At 32.6% G+C, this 19,208-nt stretch overlaps 1 protein-coding gene across 1 annotated transcript in view; it reads right to left on the bottom strand.

Moving 5' to 3' along the window:
* Positions 1 to 1,112: 1,112 nt before the first annotated feature.
* The window catches only part of LOC106461930 (CSC1-like protein 2), a 94,880-nt gene continuing 76,784 nt past the window's right edge, over positions 1,113 to 19,208 (bottom strand). Inside the window, exons 16-24 of the mRNA XM_013921796.2 lie at positions 18,220 to 18,306; positions 16,782 to 16,838; positions 16,085 to 16,247; positions 14,448 to 14,553; positions 13,103 to 13,270; positions 11,259 to 11,371; positions 6,415 to 6,480; positions 4,986 to 5,135; positions 1,113 to 2,176 (exon numbers count right to left, since the gene is read on the bottom strand). Of these exons, the coding sequence (XP_013777250.2) occupies positions 2,135 to 2,176; positions 4,986 to 5,135; positions 6,415 to 6,480; positions 11,259 to 11,371; positions 13,103 to 13,270; positions 14,448 to 14,553; positions 16,085 to 16,247; positions 16,782 to 16,838; positions 18,220 to 18,306 (952 nt within the window). The 3' untranslated portion in view covers positions 1,113 to 2,134. The remainder of the gene's footprint in view (positions 2,177 to 4,985; positions 5,136 to 6,414; positions 6,481 to 11,258; positions 11,372 to 13,102; positions 13,271 to 14,447; positions 14,554 to 16,084; positions 16,248 to 16,781; positions 16,839 to 18,219; positions 18,307 to 19,208) is intronic.

The raw sequence follows: 19,208 nt of genomic DNA, 5'->3' as shown, positions 1-19,208 counted from the left end.
TAAACTCCCTTTTTATATATCACTCACTCGATTACACCACCATTCCCAGTTTGCCCCTGAAGAAGAAAGATCCACCTTTCTAAAGCGCTCTGGTTATAGGATTTTTATTCACTTCTGTCAAGACTTCTTGAACCTACGTGTTTTTCTAACATCATTAATGTATTCAGAAACTATTGATAGCAAAAATAATCGTGTTAAACAAATAATATATTTAGAAAATACTGTAACATTAATTTCAGACATAAACGAGCGTTTGGCTTAAAAATTTAATGTTTTATCCAGTGCGCACCACGTGTTCCAGAGGGTGTACTACAATTGCGTAACAGTAAAGTTGTCACGTGATCCTTGTTTAAATTTAGTAAGAAATTTGAAATCGTACGTTAGTCTTCATAAATGTCTGTACGAAAACCCAGCAGGGTTTAAAAAAAGCTTCAAGTTTGCAAGTAACATTTGAGCTAACAGTAAAGTTAATAAAACCGTAGTTTCAAAGTCATACTAAAACAGGTAGATGTAAGGACCTGAATAAATAAATGTTAGGTTAGTGTAGGATGATAAACAATATCAGCTATTTGATGACGAGGAACCCACATTCAGACTAATAATAGTTGGTTCAAGCCGTCTCCAACCATTATTAATATCAGCTATTGTATTAATATTACGGAACCTCAACGTTAACTTCGAGATAACAGGAAATAAGTTTCATTTAAATGTAAATGAAAAACGAATATTATTAAACCGAATGATTTGAACGTCTTGAATTTTCAACCTGCACGTGGACTACACGGCAAAGCATAAGATCCCTAGTGATCAGGTACAGCCTTAATTTTAAACTGCTGCCCAGCAGCACATAAATGCTGTCATGGTATTTGAACTGAATTATTATTTGCTGAAAGTGTATTTAGCGGCATCATGTCTCCAACCTCAACACACTAATCATGTGAACATCTTGAGCTTTGAATGAAAGCAACTACTGCACTTTAACTTACGGAATTACCACATCTTTAGACTACTTTTACATGAAAAATATATATATACCTTAATTGTATTATGTGTGATTATAGGCACGTTTGCAAAATAAAATTCAAATAGAAACATGCACACCAAATTATTTTTCCATTTTTAATATCACTAAGCAAGAAACATTTTAAATATAATTTTTCCAACACACCATGTACAATTAAAACATTAGTTCATTCATCATAAGAAAAGCCACCATTCTGAGTAAGAGATAATTAACAAATCTGTTTTTTTTTTTAAACAAATACTGGGCTTTAATCCTAAGCACACAGATTTTAAAATGTAATGACTGTAATGTCTCTGTTTTGCAAGTTAATATAATCAACACATTGGGCAAAAAAGATAATTGCACAGATTTGTCTGAAAATATCTCTTGCAATACAACTTACCATATCTATCATAAAAGTACTCAGCAATTGTTGTAATATACATATTATTGGATACCAAGACTTACATCATTATCCTGTTTTGTAACAAATTAGGTAAGAATGTATAACTCAGACTCATACAACACTGACTCTGTGACTACGAATAAGCATATTTTGGAACAATGGAGATACTAGAAATTGTAATTGGATAATTTTTGAAATAAATATTAGGTTACCTTTAATTTTAATAAATAAATCCATTTTTGTGTTCAATTACGATACCATTTCTTTTTTCTGATAAAGAGAGAGTCCAACACCTTACATATTTATGTTTAGTCTTTTGAATAACAGATGGCAATAACAAAAGTCAGATTGAAAAGTTCAAAAAATGCTTTCAAATTAAATGAGTAATACAAAGCTACAAGAAAGTAGTATGTAAAACACTTTACTTAGTTGAATTTTTGAAAATTACTTGAATCTACACAGTTACCAATAGTTTTATATTGTGATTAACATTCTCATGGATCTTGTTTTAAATAAAAGTTCTTTAAACCCATATCTACTACATATTAATATCCTCGTGATTACTTAATATTTTACACTACAAATTAACAAACAATAAAACGCCCAATTCCATGTTAGAATACATAACTAATGTGCAAAATTACTAAATACCACTAATTTTATTTACTATAATAAGATCCTTGTGTTACTTTCTGATGGATATAAGGCTGAATCCAAATTTTTGATCAGAACTGGCTACTAGTTATTCCTTCGCTAGTGTTGCAATCCTGTTAGAAAAAAGAACTACGACATATATTTGACATTTGAATCTTCTATGAAAGCTGTTACTCTTTAGTACATTCTTTTCACAACCATAATATATAAAAATCAAACTTAACTTTTTCAAGTTAATTCATTATTTGGTTTTGATAAAGTAATATTGTTCTTCACGTTTTAATCCAAATTCATTAAAATTTACATTTTATATAATAGTCCAATATATGGATGCATCTCACAGAAGGGATTTAGTTGGACTATGGTGTAGGATGTAGACAGAAGGGGTTGAGGTGGATTATGGTGTAAGATGTACATAAAAAGGGTTAAGATAGATTATGGTGTAAGGTATAGATTGAAGGGGTTAAACCAAGAATGCCAGCATTAAATTTTCAATCACTAAAACCAAGTGGTGTGGAATCATAGTGACCCCATGCTGGCATTCTAGGGTTAAGGTAGATTATGGTGGGTGTAAACAGAAAAGGTGTAGGTAGATTAAGGTGTAAGATGTAGATAGAAGGGAGGTAGATTATGGTGTAAGATGTAGTTAGAAGGGATTAAGGTAGATTATGGTATAAAGTGCAGACAAAGTTAAGGTAGATTATAGTGTAAGGTGTACATAGAAGGCATTAAGGTAGATTAAGGTGTAAAGTGTAAATAGAAGGAATTAAGGTAGATTATGGTATAAGGTGTAGACAAAAGGGGTTAAGGTAGATTACGGTGTAAGATGTAGTTAGAAGGAATTAAGGTGTATTATGGTGTAAGGTATAGATAGAAAGAGTTAAGGTAGATTATGGTGCAAGATGTAGTTAGAAGGGATTAAGGTGGATTACAGTGTAAGGTATAGACAAAAGGGGTTGAGGTGGATTATGGTGTAAGATGTAGATAGAAGGGTTTAAGGTAGATTATGGTCTAAGATGTGGACAAAATGGGTTAAGGTAGATTATGGTGTAAGATGTAGTTAGAAGGAATTAAGGTAGATTATGGTGTAAGGTATAGATAGAAAGGGTTAAGGTGGATTATGGTGTAAGGTATAGATAGAAAGGGTTAAGGTGGATTATGGTGTAAGGTACAAAAAGGGTTAAGGTGGAATATGGTGTAAGGTATAGAAAGGGTGAAGGTAGATTAAGGTGTAAGATGTAGATAGAAGGTGTTAAGGTAGATTATGGTATAAGATGTAGTTAGAAGGGATTAAGGTGGATTACAGTGCAAGGTATAGACAAAAGGGGTTGAGGTGGATTATGGTGTAAGATGTAGACAGAAGGGGTTAAGGTAGATTATGGTATAAGGTGCAGACAAAGTTAAGGTAGATTATGGTGTAAAGTGTAAATAGAAGGCATTAAGGTAGATTATGGAATAAGGTGTAGACAAAAGGGGTTTAGGTAGATTATGGTGTAAGATGTAGTTAGAAGGGATTAAGGCAGATTATGGTATAAATGCAGACAAAGTTAAGGTAGATTATAGTGTAAGGTGTAAATAGAAGGCATTAAGGTAGATTACGGTGTAAAGTGTAAATAGAAGGAATTAAGGTAGATTATGGTATAAGGTGCAGACAAAAGGGGTTAAGGTAGATTATGGTGTAAGATGTAGTTAGAAGGAATTAAGGTGGATTATGGTGTAAGGTATAGATAGAAAGGGTTAAGGTGGATTATGGTGTAAGGTATAGATAGAAAGGGTTAAGGTGGACTATGGTGTAAGGTATAGATAGAAAGGGTTAAGGTGGATTATGGTGTAAGGTATAGATAGGGTTAAGGTGGATTATGGTGTAAGGTATAGATAGGGTTAAGGTGGATTATGGTGTAAGGTATAGAAAGGGTTAATGTGAATTATGGTGTAAGGTATAAATAGAAAGAGTTAAGGTGGATTATGGTGTAAGGTATAGATAGAATGGGTTAAGAAATTTATCCTACATTTGTTGTTGTTTTTTAAAAAGTAGCTGCAGTTGTAACTATATCACTGTAGAAGGGAACTTTTTAATATGCATATGCTAATATTTAACTTTACTTGACACTGAAGTTCTCCACACACTTATATTATTGATAGGAAATCTTACACATAATCATAAAACAGGTTGTTTTTTTGTTTTCTTTTAAAACTGTTCCATAGTCAAATGAGATAAAAGGGAACAAACTCTATTATAAATGCACACCAGGCAAATAAATAGTTTCCACATAAAAGTATTTAACACAGCAAAATATAGGTTTTACAATAACACCATTACGTTTGATGAAAGGATCTAGCTTTACTAGGTAACTGTCTTTTTAAGATAAGGTTTTCAATTAAAAAATAGGTAATTTTAAATATCAGATTGATAAAACACAAGATTCAACTGTACCAGCCAGTTGCTAACAACTCATCTAAGTAAATTTAAGAATAATACATACAAAAAATAGCAATATTATCAAAAAGTAGTATGTTTGTAACATTTGTGCTGATAAAAAGATAAAGCTAATTTTGTGTTTTTGAAACATTTGAAATAAACTATTTTAACTAAATAAAAACCATGACAACTATTACAAAGATCTTGTAAAAATTACACAACTCCTGCTTTAGTTAGGGTAAGAAATAAATTAATAAATATATTTTGTTTCAAACTAAGAAAAGTATCTTATGATAATTATCAAATTTCTACTCTTAAATTCCAAATAATTGAGTGAATATTCTGTGCTCAGAAGTAAAACTCATATAATCATCAAGCATATGCAAGATAGTTAAGCAATACATGCAAGAAACATAATCACTGGAATTACAGCTGTTTCATGCTCCACAAGAAATATCTCAGCAGGTATGATTTACAATTTAGTAACGTTGGTCAGTACTGACCAGCTGGGCAGAATCTTGGTTTGAAGTTGCGTGTTCCACATCAGGGGTAGCCGGAACACTATTTTCACTAGTGCCATACGTACGATTGTTGCTTGTGATGTACACATCTGCTCTAGACGACTGCCATTTCAGTACAGAGGGTACATAATCCTAAAAATGCAACATTTAAGATGTGATGTTGAAACAAGTTGAGCTGGTTTTAATAAAATATTTTAACATTTCAGGATAAATATCATAATGTCACTGGAATGTTACCGGGTGAAAAAAGTGAACAATAAAATGTACTTTTAAAAAATACAGGGTCAACTTGGCTCTGTAAATGTTTCTCCTAAATCTACCAAAACAAACTGTTAATAAGCTTTCCTTTTGAATGAGCAAAAGACTAATTAAAACAGAAGTTCAATAATCATTTAACTAGCACTCTCTTAATATGTAAAAACTTTTAATACAAATTAATACCAGTTAATGTGTCTTTATCTGCATGTTTCAGCAAAGCTACGAATGTTATGTGAGCAACAAGTTGAAATTATTTACCACTAAATTATTGATTATGGAACCAAGTCCAAAATCATGAATGCAATTTAACTTTTATTTTTTATGAAATAATTACCTCTGTTTCAAGAGATCTCTAATCAGATTGTCTAGCCAGCAGGCATCACTTACCACAACAAAAAAAAAAAACATGCTAAGTAATAACCACATAAAAAGTTATACCTTTGGTAACACTAACCTACAGTTGACCTTATTTGGTCTAGAACTTCAGACTTCCTTAAAAAACAGTAAATATGCATCAAACTGTTCTCATTGTCTTGTATGTTCAGGTTCAAAACAGCTGTAGAGTGGTCAAGGTTAACTAATGACAATACAGGGCAAAAACTAATTTGAAAAAAATGAATTCCAAATAATGTTGATGCCAAATCCCATTTCATTATTGATCTGAGAAAAGTTTTAATACATTCCTTGAAAATGATAAGCTTAGCCTGTTGAAAATACTTCTCCATCTATCAACTTTCAAAATCAGCCAACCACTGATTATGTGATCATATGTAATATGATGCCACCATGTAACTGTTCGATGACGAGGAACCCACTTTGAGACTAATAATGGCTGGAGACGGCTTGAATGGGTAATGATGATGACAAAACCTTGTCGAAACGTTGTACATTTGCTGTTGTATTAAAGTTTTTCTTCATTACCCATTCAAGCCGTCTCCAGCCATTATTACCATGTAACTGTGTTCAACTCGGGATCTGTCTTGGGAATAATAAATACACTTAAGTCTAAGATCTAGCAACAGTATCTTTCCTGGTACTCCAAACCTCATCCTTCTTTATATTCATCAAAATTCAAATTAATATCAATTAATTAATATAAAAAAAATATCAGTTAAAGGAAACAGATATGTAAATAAGTAATGGAGAAACTTACTCGTGATTCTTCAACTGGGGATTGGTTGGATACCAACTGTTTAGAGGTCTGTCTTTTTCCTAGTTTCTGAATGGAATAAATACAAACACAAAAATGATCAAACTGCTACTTTATATTCAAAGCATCTGAAGAAAGTACTGCAGCAATACACAGGTAAAAGAAACTTATCATTTACTGATACAAACTTATCATAAACAAAAATTATTACTATGAGAATGACCATAGCACTTCATTTTTTCCATAAAAAAACTGTTATAAAACGTTAAAACCATGCTGATTTGTTGGTAATACTTAGTACCTTCACAACAAAATGACTAGACCTGCCAACAATCACAACAATAAGTAAAGTATGCCAATATTCACATCAGTATGATCAAATCTGCAAACAATCACAATAATATGGCCAGATCTGTCAACATTTATAACAATAAGAGCACATGTTAGGTCTGCTAACATTCACATATAGTGCTTTGCAAAACTATTCACCCCCTACCAGTAATGTCACATTTTGATGAAATACAAATAATGTAAGCAACTTTTTTAATGAAGTTGGTTATATTCAAAACCCTAATGATCAAACTTAACACTGTTATGTGTGAGCAAGGTTGAATGTTAGCAAAACTTGCAAGGAAAATATATAAATTGAAAGTTATAATTTTCCTATACTGAAAATGTATTTCTGATAGGTACTTATCCAGAAAGTGGAAGCACCAGTTTTCAGTGGGGAAGAAGTGTGAGGGGAGAGTGATACTATCGGAAATACATTTTTAGTATAGGAAAATTATAACTTCTGATACAGTACATTACCTATTCTCACATAAATAGCTAGAATCCCTAGAAAAGAAATATCCTTCAAAAGCATCAGAAGTACAAACCTTGAGATGAGAGAGTCAAATCTGAAGATCTGATGTGGGAGACTGAACCGCGTCTGAACCAGGTATACTCTTCACCCATCAGAGAAAGGTGTGGTATATGTAGGCAGAAAAACAGAGGAACACTACCACATGTGTGGGAAAAACCAATGGAAGTGCCCTCAGGTGTAGAGTGGCTATGGCGCGACACTCCGCACTCAGCAAGTCAACTACATCCAAAACCCATGCCACTGAGAACCAACATCTACGCGAGGGTAGTATGAGGATCATACTGTCTTCACCTCAAGTTCAAGAGACCAGAGGGGATATCAAACCCCCTGACTACAGAACAGGGCGCATGTTAAGAAAATGATATACTGATCCAGGAACCCGACATCCGGTATCGAAAAGATGTCTACCATAGAGAAATCAACTCCCTCAACAGTTAAACTGACCTGAACCAACCCAGGCACAATAACATCCTCAGAATAAGATACATCAAGGGAGAGCAGAAGAGAAAGAACATAACAATCCCAAGTACCTCAACCATGACCCACAACACAGATAGAATATAATTGAGATAAGACGATAGACATCCGTAATACGTGTGTGAGGACATATGTTGATTGGTTCTACTCTAATTCCAAAACCTGGCCAAACTTTCCAAAGTTGGCGTACTGTAGTGCAAAAGTGTGGGCCCCCAAATTTAAGCGAGGCCCAAAGAAGGTCAGTTCATGGGACGATCAATCTCCCGATGAAGTAAAGCTGAAAATCTTCCCACAGAGTACCATGATCTGAAACCTGTGTAAAGTGCTAATAATAGAACAGAAAACCTCCGAAGTGGTAAAGGAAAATTCATAACACAAAATGAATAATCATACACAATTGTGTTGGCAGAAACAATAAAAGTTTTTTGTAATTAAGTAATAAGTTCCATAACCAGGTTGAAATATAAAATAATTCCACTTCAGAATAATGGAACAAGTTACAAATATCATTATTGTATAATAAAGAGTAAACTTGTGGAGAGAAATTAATACAAAGATATGGAAAAATATTAAAATAAAACACTTGAAGAGAGCACAAACTAAACATTAAAACATGAGTACTGCCAAACAAGAAGTGATAGTCTGGTAGAATTGAATAGAGAGAGTCATATGCGTAACAAGAGTGAGTGGCATTCTCATTGGTGGAGGGTGATGATTTGCATGAAAGACACAGTGGAATGAGTCATTTCCGATGGAGGGGAGTCAAAAGACAATGACATGCGTAAAAAAAAATTTGCATATAGAGGGCAGTACTGAACGAGAATAGCTATTTATGTAAGAAGAGATAATGTACTGTATCAGAATTTGCTGATTGCATAAGTATTCAGCCCCTAAGTCAGTACTTGGTGGAAGCACCTTTGACAGCAATTACTGCTGTGAGTCTTTTTAGACAGATCCCTACCAGCTTTGCACAATGGGATGATATAATTTTTGCCCATTCTTCCTGGCAAAATTGCTCCAATTTTAACAAATTCATTAGGGATCAATGATGGACTGCAATTTTCAAGTCTCACTATAAATTTTCTATTTGATTCCAGTCAGGACTTTGACTGGGCCACTCCAGGACATTAATTTTCTTCTTTTGAAATCACTCCAATTTGACTTTTGCCTTGTGCTTCGGGTCAATGTCCTGTTAAAATGTCAATTTTCGACCCAGTTTTAGATTCTTGGCTGACTCAAGCAAGTTTTCCTCTAGAATTTGCCTATACTTTGCATCATCCATCTTCCCCTCATTCCTGACAAACTTCCCAGTCCCTGCTGATGAGAAGCACCACCATGCTTGACAATTGAGATGGTGTTGACTGGGTGAGGTGCTGTGTTGGGCTTGTGCCAGACATAAAACCTAGAATTTAGACCAAAAGCTCAATTTTTGTCTTGTCTGACCATAAAACCTTATGTTACATGTCTGCAGTATCATTTACATGTTTTCTGCAAACTCCATAGCAGATTTAAGATGATTATTTTTCAGTAATGGCTTCTTTCTTGCCATTTGCCCATACAGGCCAGCTTTGTATAGGGACTGGGATATTATTGTATGAAAACTGACTACCATCACAGATATGCCACTTTGCAAATCTTTCAAAGTCACTGTTGGCTTCACAGTGGCATCCCTAACCAGTTTCCTGCTTCACCGGCTGCTTAGTTTGGAAGGATGGCCTGATCTGGGCAGTGAATGGGTGATATGAAACACATTCCACTTCTTAATGATGGACTTCACTGTACTAAAATGGATAATCAGCAACTTTGAAATTTTCTTGTAACCTTCTCCTGATCTGTGCTTCTCTATCACTTTATGCCTGACTTGTTTGGAAAGCTCCTTAGTCTTTATGGTTGGTTTGTCATATCACTCTGTGAGGTGTGACTTGAACAAATGCATTTATTCTGAAGTCAAGTTAAACCACTTTAGTTACACACTGAAACTGTTACACTAATTTTGTGTCCTTTCAAACTAATTTTTTGCACCTGAACTGATTTAGAGTTGCCATAGCAAAGGGGTTGAAAACTTACCCAATTGAGAATATGCTAATTTTCTTTGAAAATCTAACTTATTTACATAATATCCGTGTTTTTTAGCTTTCTCATGTGTGTTATATTTGACAATTTCACAATAGTATGTTATATCCGAAAAATTTCACAAAAGTTAGATACATCTGCCATATTTTACAAGGGTGTTCTAGATTTGCAAAATTTCTAAATGGTCTGCTAAATCTGCCAAATTTTACAGTGATATGTTACATATGGCAAATTTCCCATGGGAATGCTAAAATTGTTGGGAACACAAAATATATTTACAAAAATATATAATATCTCCCAACATTCACTGCAGTATCGTAAGTCTGTGAATAGTACTGTATTGGATGTGCCAACCTTTACAGTGGTATGCTAGATTTACCAAATTTCACAAGAGTATGCTATATCATAAAAATTTAACAAGGGTATGTTGGATCTGTCGACAGTATATATGACACCTGCTAAACTTTACAGACTCTCAGAATGCACAATTATATAGTTTTGTATTTAAAGAGGTATTTCACTTCTTCAATGAATTTCAGACATTTCATATAAAACTGTTTTTTTCTAACAAGTAAAAATAAAAATACTGAAACAAACCATTTGATAGTCTTGGAATTGCTTGTTACAAGCAGTTCAATACATAAAGCAACAAGCAGTATCTCAACAGCATCATGCAGTATTAAACCTTCCAATATCACAAGTTCAATATCTTTTACTACCACATCCTCCCAAAAGTTATTCTAACTAACAATATCGAAAGAAACTGTTTAATAACTGATCTTGGTTATTAATCAAAAGTTTTTCATCTTCTTCTTTAGAATTGTAATATTTAACATTACCTATAACAATTTTAATAAAGAAAAACAAGCACCAAGAATATTCTGCTTAACAATGTTGAAAGAAGAATATCAGATCTTACCTTGAAAGTTACTGAACTAAGCTCTTTGAACCAGTTCAATAAGACCTACCAAAGAATATCAAACCTTACCTTGTAATTCACTGTAGTGAGTTCTTTGAACCAGTGAGAAACTACTGTACCTGAAGAAGGCTATCAGATCTTACCTTATAAGTTACTGGACTGAGTTCTTGGAACCAGTGAGAAACTACTGTACCTGAAGAACGCTATCAGATCTTACCTTGTAAGTTACTGGACTGAGTTCTTTGAACCAGTGAGAAACTACTGTACCTGAAGAAGGCTATCAGAACTTACCTTGTAAGTTATTGGACTGAGTTCTTTGAACCAGTATGAAACAACTGTACCTGAAGAAGGCTATCAGATCTTACCTTGTAAGTTACTGGACTGAGTTCTTTGAACCAGTATGAAACTACTGTACTTGAAGAAGGCTATCCGATCTTACCTCGTAAGTTATTGGACTGAGTTTATTGAACCAGTGAGAAACTACTGTACATGAAGAAGGCTATCAGATCTTACCTTGTAAGTTATTGGACTGAGTTCTTTAAACCAGTGAAAGAAGACCTGCCCGAAGAAGACCATCAGAGTAAAGATGAATATCGATAAGGTCACTATTGTGATGTTGCTCCAACCTAAACAACATTTATAATCAAAATAAAACAATCTGATACCAAGTTTTCACTTAAGAAATTCTAAATCTTTCATTCCTGAAGTCTTTCTTATGTGACATAAATAAAAGATCTTTAATATCCAATCATTTATTTTACCAATCACTGTCAAGCAATTTTCTAGTCACAACGTATAACATTATAAAGACCCTTAATCTTTTAAAAGGTGGTCTCCTCTTGTGTAAGAGTATTGTCTTGCATCTTCCAACTCCTCAAGGAAACTGTATTTGTCAAAAATTTATGCTAAAAATTTCTGAAATGAACAAATAAATTTCAAAATGTTTCTGAGTACTCTTCTATAAGATTTTGTTTATATAATTAACCATTGTGGTTTTTTATACAAACAAGTTTTTATGGTCTTTCAGCCCACAAAATTCACACAAAAAATACACAATTTGTAAAAATTTGTAAAGAAAAATTAAGAACAACAAAATACACACACACACATACATTTGTTGTGCATAAATGAATATAAGAACTTTACCATCTCTTCCAGGAAATGAACTTAAGTTGTTGCAATGTTAAACAATAAACCATACAGTAGGAGCCAAAAATCACATTAAAAGAGACACCATTACAAACTATAACACCAGAATACCATGCGTTATTACTGTAATCATATTTAGTCACCAACAGCAAATCACAACTCACAGTAGCCACTGAGGAAGACAACAGACTGTCAAAACATTGGCAGGTTTGTTAACAATTTTGTTTTAATGACATTGTTTTAACTTTGTGTTTTGACGTTAATTTTTTTATAGCATGTCAGTTAAAAAGGCTTATAATGTTATTTAATCAGAAAATAAAAAATTATATTGTTCATTGGAATATTCTAACATACTACAAAATTAAATAGAAGACTACATAGTTGATTAAATGAGGATTGAAATATTTTAATACTAACCTGTTATAAGAAAAAGATTATTAATGTAACATAGTCAGAGATACCAACCATAAATGATGTAAAGTTATCTAAAAAATCTGAATCTAGACACAAATACAACATGACTTACCTTCTATGTCAGTAATCTATCATAAGTACAAAATGCATGATTTTTCACTTGTTTTAGAGGGTTTAATACACTGTCAAAGAACAGTATAATCAGACTTAAATTTCTACAATATCTACATATCAAGCTGCCATTTATAAATTTTGGGCTGAATTTTATTTTTTTTATGATATTATTTCTGCTTTTACTTTATGGTTAATATTTAGGTAGTAAACTTAGGTGTGACATTTTTTATTTTTGTCTATTTCTTTTCAATTATTTTATTTTTATTTTATGGTGGCTTTCCAGTAGGGAACTCTTTCCCTCTGTAGTTTTTTGGATACATATACTTGGCTAAATAGCTTTCATTTCAACATCTTTTTGAAGAAACTAATATGTTAGTCCTAATTTCTGAATGGGCTACCTACCAATAAGATTTTTGATTGGCAGAGATTCAGTGTTATTTAAAACTGGTTTTAATACAGCAGCAAAGTACAAATGCTTAAATGGAAATAATCTCAAAGGTGAATTTCATTTCACCCCTCATAAAAAGCTACAGGATTATATTATACCAAACCAACATAACATTAAAAAAATTGTAATTTAAAGGTATGATCTGGAGTTCAATATCAGAATGGTGGGCATCTTTGTTTCTTGCAAGATTAAACGGAAGATCAACAGTGTTTATTGATAGAATAATACCTACCTGTTCTAAGAAGTGAAAAGAAGAAGAGTGTAACTTGTTGCAATATTAAACAGAAAACCACATAGTTGATTGCTGACATGTGAATATTTTGGTTTATTTTAGAAACACCATAAGCAAAGTAAATATTGTATCGGTCCACACAGTGCTTGAAACACAAGTATACCAGACCTATAATAAACAAAAATATACAGCAATTGGTTATTTCTATCAAGAACATTTCTTAAATCAAAACAGAAATTTTGGCAAAACTTACCGAAAGTTAAATGCAAACTAACAAGTATAACTTTTTAAATGCATGTTCTTTCAGTTGTATCTTTGAAATATTTTTGACTTTGGGATTATACAATTAATTTTACATGTTCTTACATCACAGTTCATTTAACCTTTTCACTGTTGAATTAAAATGAGCATGTGACCCCAAAGAGTTGCATACTATAACTGTTAACATGTTTTGCGTCTCTTCATGAAATTTTTCAAGCTTTGAGTAAATATTACAAGTCTTTCGTAAACAAAAAATTAAAATTTTTAATTAAATATTGTTACTAAAACTTTACCCATGAATATATGGAATCAGAGAACTGGCATGGAGTCAGTGTTGACTGATTTTAAGAATAAAAAATTTTTGTTCATCTTCTTCATTTGCATAATCTCTACATCTTTTTAAATAAATATCAAATATTCATTTTCACTAAAACTTTGTATTTTATCTGTTATTTTCTCTACCTTAATTCTAAACACATTCCTTCCATTTGACCAAACATATAACTGCCAATATTATTAAATTTGACATATCAAATTACTATACTGGTACACATAAAATCATTGTAGCTTTTATGGCTTTCTAACTAAGCAATGTGCGAGTTTAAAAAACCTCATTTCTGTTCAAAGCAATGACTTACTCAACATTTCCAATAAAACTGCAGCTTTCCCCTTGAAGGTGGGATGTTCTTATTTTATATTCTATCTTGTCAGCATCTAATTCATTAACTACTCTAGATGTTGTATGGTACGCATAATACAATACAAATTGAGCAATAAGACAAGAAAAGTTATTTTGTATTTTGTTTTTAATATTTTCTTTTGAATCAAAACATTAAAACACATATAAACTACATTTTGATGCCAATTTTATTGATATACAGTGATAATAAAGTTGTTTAACTAGATTTTAAAAATAACTAAAATATCATGGCATGCTCTTTAACCTGTCCATATTGAGAGAGTTAAAGACACAACCTGGCATAGCTGCATCAAACTGTAAGTACTATTGTATGAAATTCAAATGAGTAGTGAAGATATGATTTTGGTGTATTGTTCTATATCAGTAAAGGTGTACTGATCTTACCAAATGGTGCAATTAAAGGACATGGCAAGCAGTAGATAATCACCATGGCAAAGATGAGTAAAAACCAAGCATATTGCACTCCAAATTCAAATTCCCATAGGACTGCCTGAAAGAAACATTTTTAGCTTTCATGTACACATAATATCACAAACACACTGAGCACATAATCAACTTTAAAGAATTACTTATTGTGAAAAGAACAATACATTCAACAATACCCTTTACATAATTGGTGGTAATATTTATTCCCATATTTGGAGAATGACTGGAAGCTTTAATGTATAAGCTTGGTATCTTCAACCTGAGCCATACCTTAAGCAACACATGGGTTAAACTAGCCCATAGTATCACAAGTCCTAAGATTCAGGTTTTGCCATTCTTACTTTACAACTGCTGAACAGACAGAGGTTAAACAATCAGCAACTTCTGCTGGCTGATCTTAGTTTAATGGGCTCAAACCTTGGACCTTTTCTCTTATTGTCATTGTTAGTAGCCTATACAATCACTCAAGTCTAATTATTAACTAGTTAATACTTTTAATTACCAGATGCTAATTACTAACTAGTTGTATCTTAGATATCAGCTGCTAAGTTACAGGGAAGTACCATGAATGACTGTTTCTTTGGTGGTGGTGGATGGAATTTGATCCTCAGTCTTTAGAGAGAGAGGTTCTGCTAATGGCCATTTACTTAAGTTAATTACTTCACATTTAGGACTATTCATAGTGTTATGATGCTTCTTCCCTTAAAAACATTTTCATTAAAAAACAATAACTCATCAGTGATTGTATTTAAGTGATCATATAAGCTAATAACCATAACAACAATAAAATATGGTTGACAAAACCTTACCCTAAGTATTTACTTGGACCTTCTGATCTGCAGTTTGATATGCTAATCATTAAGACATGCTAATATAATGTATATTTTCAATGGAATGCAATCAACATGTGCTCTAATAACACATGATGCAGAAGTTTACATACACAATGTGATAGTAAATTAAGTAGCAATAAGGTTTCTTAAATGAGTAGAAAGAAAAAAAACAGACCAAGAAAAATAAATCAGTAGCTCAGCTTTTCTGATCCCATAATTACAAACATTCTACATACTAGTACTAGTAAAAATCTAGTGATGCAGGGAGATGCAAAAGTCATGCCCTACCATGATTTTTCTAAATTCTGTCATTTCAGATGTTTGAAGCATGCAAATTTACTTCACTTACATTCTTGCAGGGTTAATAACATCTCAACCAATTACAGTAAAAAAAAAGAGAGAGAAAGTGAAATACAAATATGACATAAAGAAATCATAGTAAGTGTGGGAATTATCATAGAGATGTGCAACTTTTATCTGTATTTAAAGAGCACTTATGCAGTGATCCCATTTTCAAAATCCATTCCAACATATGATGGAGTTTACATGAAAAAATAAATATTCCAAACCTAACAACTAGTTATATTCGTTGATGTGTTTAAACAATGTCCTTCTTCCTCATAATATTTTATTAGATTTGTTCTTGTACTGTTTTTTATCTCAGTATGATTCTTTCCTTAATGCATTCTTTTTTAAAAACTGTGTTCAGTAAATTCCTTCACACTTTGTTAGTGTTCTACATGTCAAGATGTAGAAACAAACCTTTCTGATGCCAAGTTGCTCAGCAATAGATCTTGAGAAGCAGAGGCGAAGAACATACATTAACAACTCAGGAAAGCGTACGAGTTGAAGTGCCGTTCCAATGAATGCAGAGGTTATGATGTAATTCACAAAGAATGCTCCATTATCTGGCAAAAACACACACCTGAAAGATGTACAATTACAGTTGATTCAAGACAGATACCTGAATGTTGTGTACCTCAACCTATACTAACCAAGTTATTGCAATAACACAAGAAATTGTGTTCTTAAAGTACATTTGGTTTGTATGCCACATTTATTAGCAATATAACAGTTTCAATTCAATCAGTCACAGAACATGTTACTCTGGTTTAGAACCTCAGAGATGATAGGCAGTGAGATTAGAAGTGTGATTACCACTCAGTTAAAGGTTTGGTTAACTTTACCACATGGAATTCCATTCCTTACAGGTTTAGGGTAGGGAAGTTACAAGAGCAACTATCACTCACCATCAGGATGTAAGAAACTTCATTGGGTAAAGATTACGAGTGGTTTAGAATAAAATAAAAAAACTTTTACAAGAACATCCACAAATTAAAATTAACCACTTTCCATAATTTTCTAAATTCACAAATTAATACAATTGAGTTTCAAACCCACCTTCTTTTAACATTTTGCTTTACTTAGAAACCCTTGGAAGAAAAAGGATTGTACTTACTCCCAACGATAAGTTTCATTTTTTGGTCGAACTGCCCACTCCAAGAAAGCTTTAGCACTATAACAACAAGATCTCTGTTAATATAGTCCTGGAAATCACATAAACAACTAATAAAATCTGATCCATTTAGTTATGTATGCATATATAATGTTATACAAACTAATTTTTACAAAAAGTGTTGTCTCATCATATTTTATCCACACACAAAAACAGTGTTAACCTGTGTAAAGTTAAGTAAAATTAAAGCACAATAGAAAGATTCTAAACCCAAGTGGCCTTAAATTCCCAATGAAAAATATACTAACATAATTAAAGATTGTTGAAAGAAGAATCACATTGTACATACCTCAAACATAAATAAGAAAAACGTAAATGGCATTTAAAAACATACCGGGAATGGGCATAGCCTTATGAAAGAAGATCATATGCTAAAATTCACAGCTTCCTGGTGCAGCTTTCTGTAAAGCTACATTACACACTAATAAATCTAATAATTAGGAACAACTTCTTATATTACATGTGATATGTCCAACAATACTGAACAGCTTCTTGTATTACGTGTGATATGTCCAACTGTACTGAACACATTCTTGAATTACATGTGATATGTTCAACAGTACTGAACAGTTCCTTGTGCTATATATGATATATTAAAATTCAGAACAATTTCTTTCTTGTATTACATGTGATATGCCTAACAATTCTGAACACTTCTTTGTATTACAAAAAGCTTTAAAACATCTTACTCCCATGTTACTCCATACTCATAGTAGCTTTATGACATTTCCTGATTGGCTTAAGGACATGTCAATTAGTGATTGCCTTTCTAGATACGTTGATCTGACTCATTTTATAAGCTGTACTATTTCCTATAGATCATTTTCCAGACGGTTCTGCTATGATTAGTATCTGGCAAAAAGCTTCAGCAGATATTTCCTTTGCAACATCTCAACCAACAATTAGTCCAGTTATCAATGCTATTTTCAAGTTTTAAACAACTCAACTTTCAAGATCTATATATCTACATGTGCCAATTTTTCTGTTTATCAACGTTATATTTTAAGATCTGTGCAAGATCTCAGCAAACAGATGTTTCCACATATAAAAACAATGGTAATTACTACACAAAGTTAGCTTGGCATTTAACCTTATGACCACCAGCATCAATTGATTATTTACCAACATTAAGTCTTATTTCATGGCATTAGAGTACAATTTAATCATTACAAAAGTTTTAGAGGCTCTGATAAGAATTATGTTTCATTTACCATGAGTAAAAATTCAATGATTAATAATGTATATATGTTTATTAGATACTCTTGTTTGATATCTTGGCAATAGCAAATTTAACAAAAGTTTGTTTCAATCTTTACTTGCATTTTCAACCATCACAAATTTCCAACAAAGTACTAACCATGACAACAAAACACCTACTGACCTTGTTAATCCCAAAGAAGGTAAAATAAGAACCATAAATAAGAGAAACACAAATGTCTTCTTCATTATAGCATTGTTTCTTGATGATCTGCAGTATATAGAAATTGAAACAATTAAGATATATATTTAAAAATATAAAGCATAAAATGTTCTTTGTACTAAAACTAAAGCACTTTGACAAGTTCAAGTTAACATTTTCCTAAACTGAAAACATATTTCTTATAGATACTAACCTCCTTTCACAAAAGCTTTCTGTTATACTGCTCTCTATTGGCAAAAATCTTTACTCACCACTAGTCTTAATACTCCCACTTATTTCTGCATATTAAAATACAAAGGATTATGCAGAAAACCTCCTCCAATAAGAGTGCAACACTACCCCTATCGTAACTAGTGCCCTGTTAACTACCACCAGATTGGTCACATCACATCAAAACACACCAGAAGTGTGGAGAACAGGTGGGAAATGTGAGAGAAGCTAAGTATCTAACGGAAATACATTCTCAGTTTAGGAAAATGTTAGCTTCTGATACAATATCTCACCTCCTCCCACAAAAAGCTAGAATCTTACATTGAACTGGTAGAGGGCCAGTGAGAAGATGATTTCCATTTAGGAAATGCCCAAAGGAAAAGATAGTGTGAGAAGGAATTAAAACAACACACGTTTGGGAGACCACACCACTTCTGAGCCAGGTGTACTCTTCACCCTTTGGTAATGTGTCACCAAAAAAATACAGAAATAATAGAACCCCTGCTATAGAGTGGCTAGACAATAAATGAGAGTTTGACCTCAACCAACACCTGCCGGCATCTAGAACTGTACACAGCGTGGTCACAATTAAATAGACACCACCTTTACAGAAAAAATGAAATTTTTCAGTCATATTCATATGAATTGATATATTTATAATTTACTTAATATCTGGTAGATCTTCCTTTCGCTTTGTGGAGTTTGTTGATCCTTTGGGGCATTGTGAGAATCATCTCATC

This window comes from Limulus polyphemus, unplaced genomic scaffold, assembly GCF_000517525.1.
Source record: "Limulus polyphemus unplaced genomic scaffold, Limulus_polyphemus-2.1.2 Scaffold1060, whole genome shotgun sequence".
Classification (NCBI taxonomy): Eukaryota; Metazoa; Arthropoda; class Merostomata; order Xiphosura; family Limulidae; genus Limulus; species Limulus polyphemus.
The sequence above is the reverse complement of the archived record's forward strand: the minus strand, read 5'-3'. Positions and strand labels throughout refer to the sequence as shown.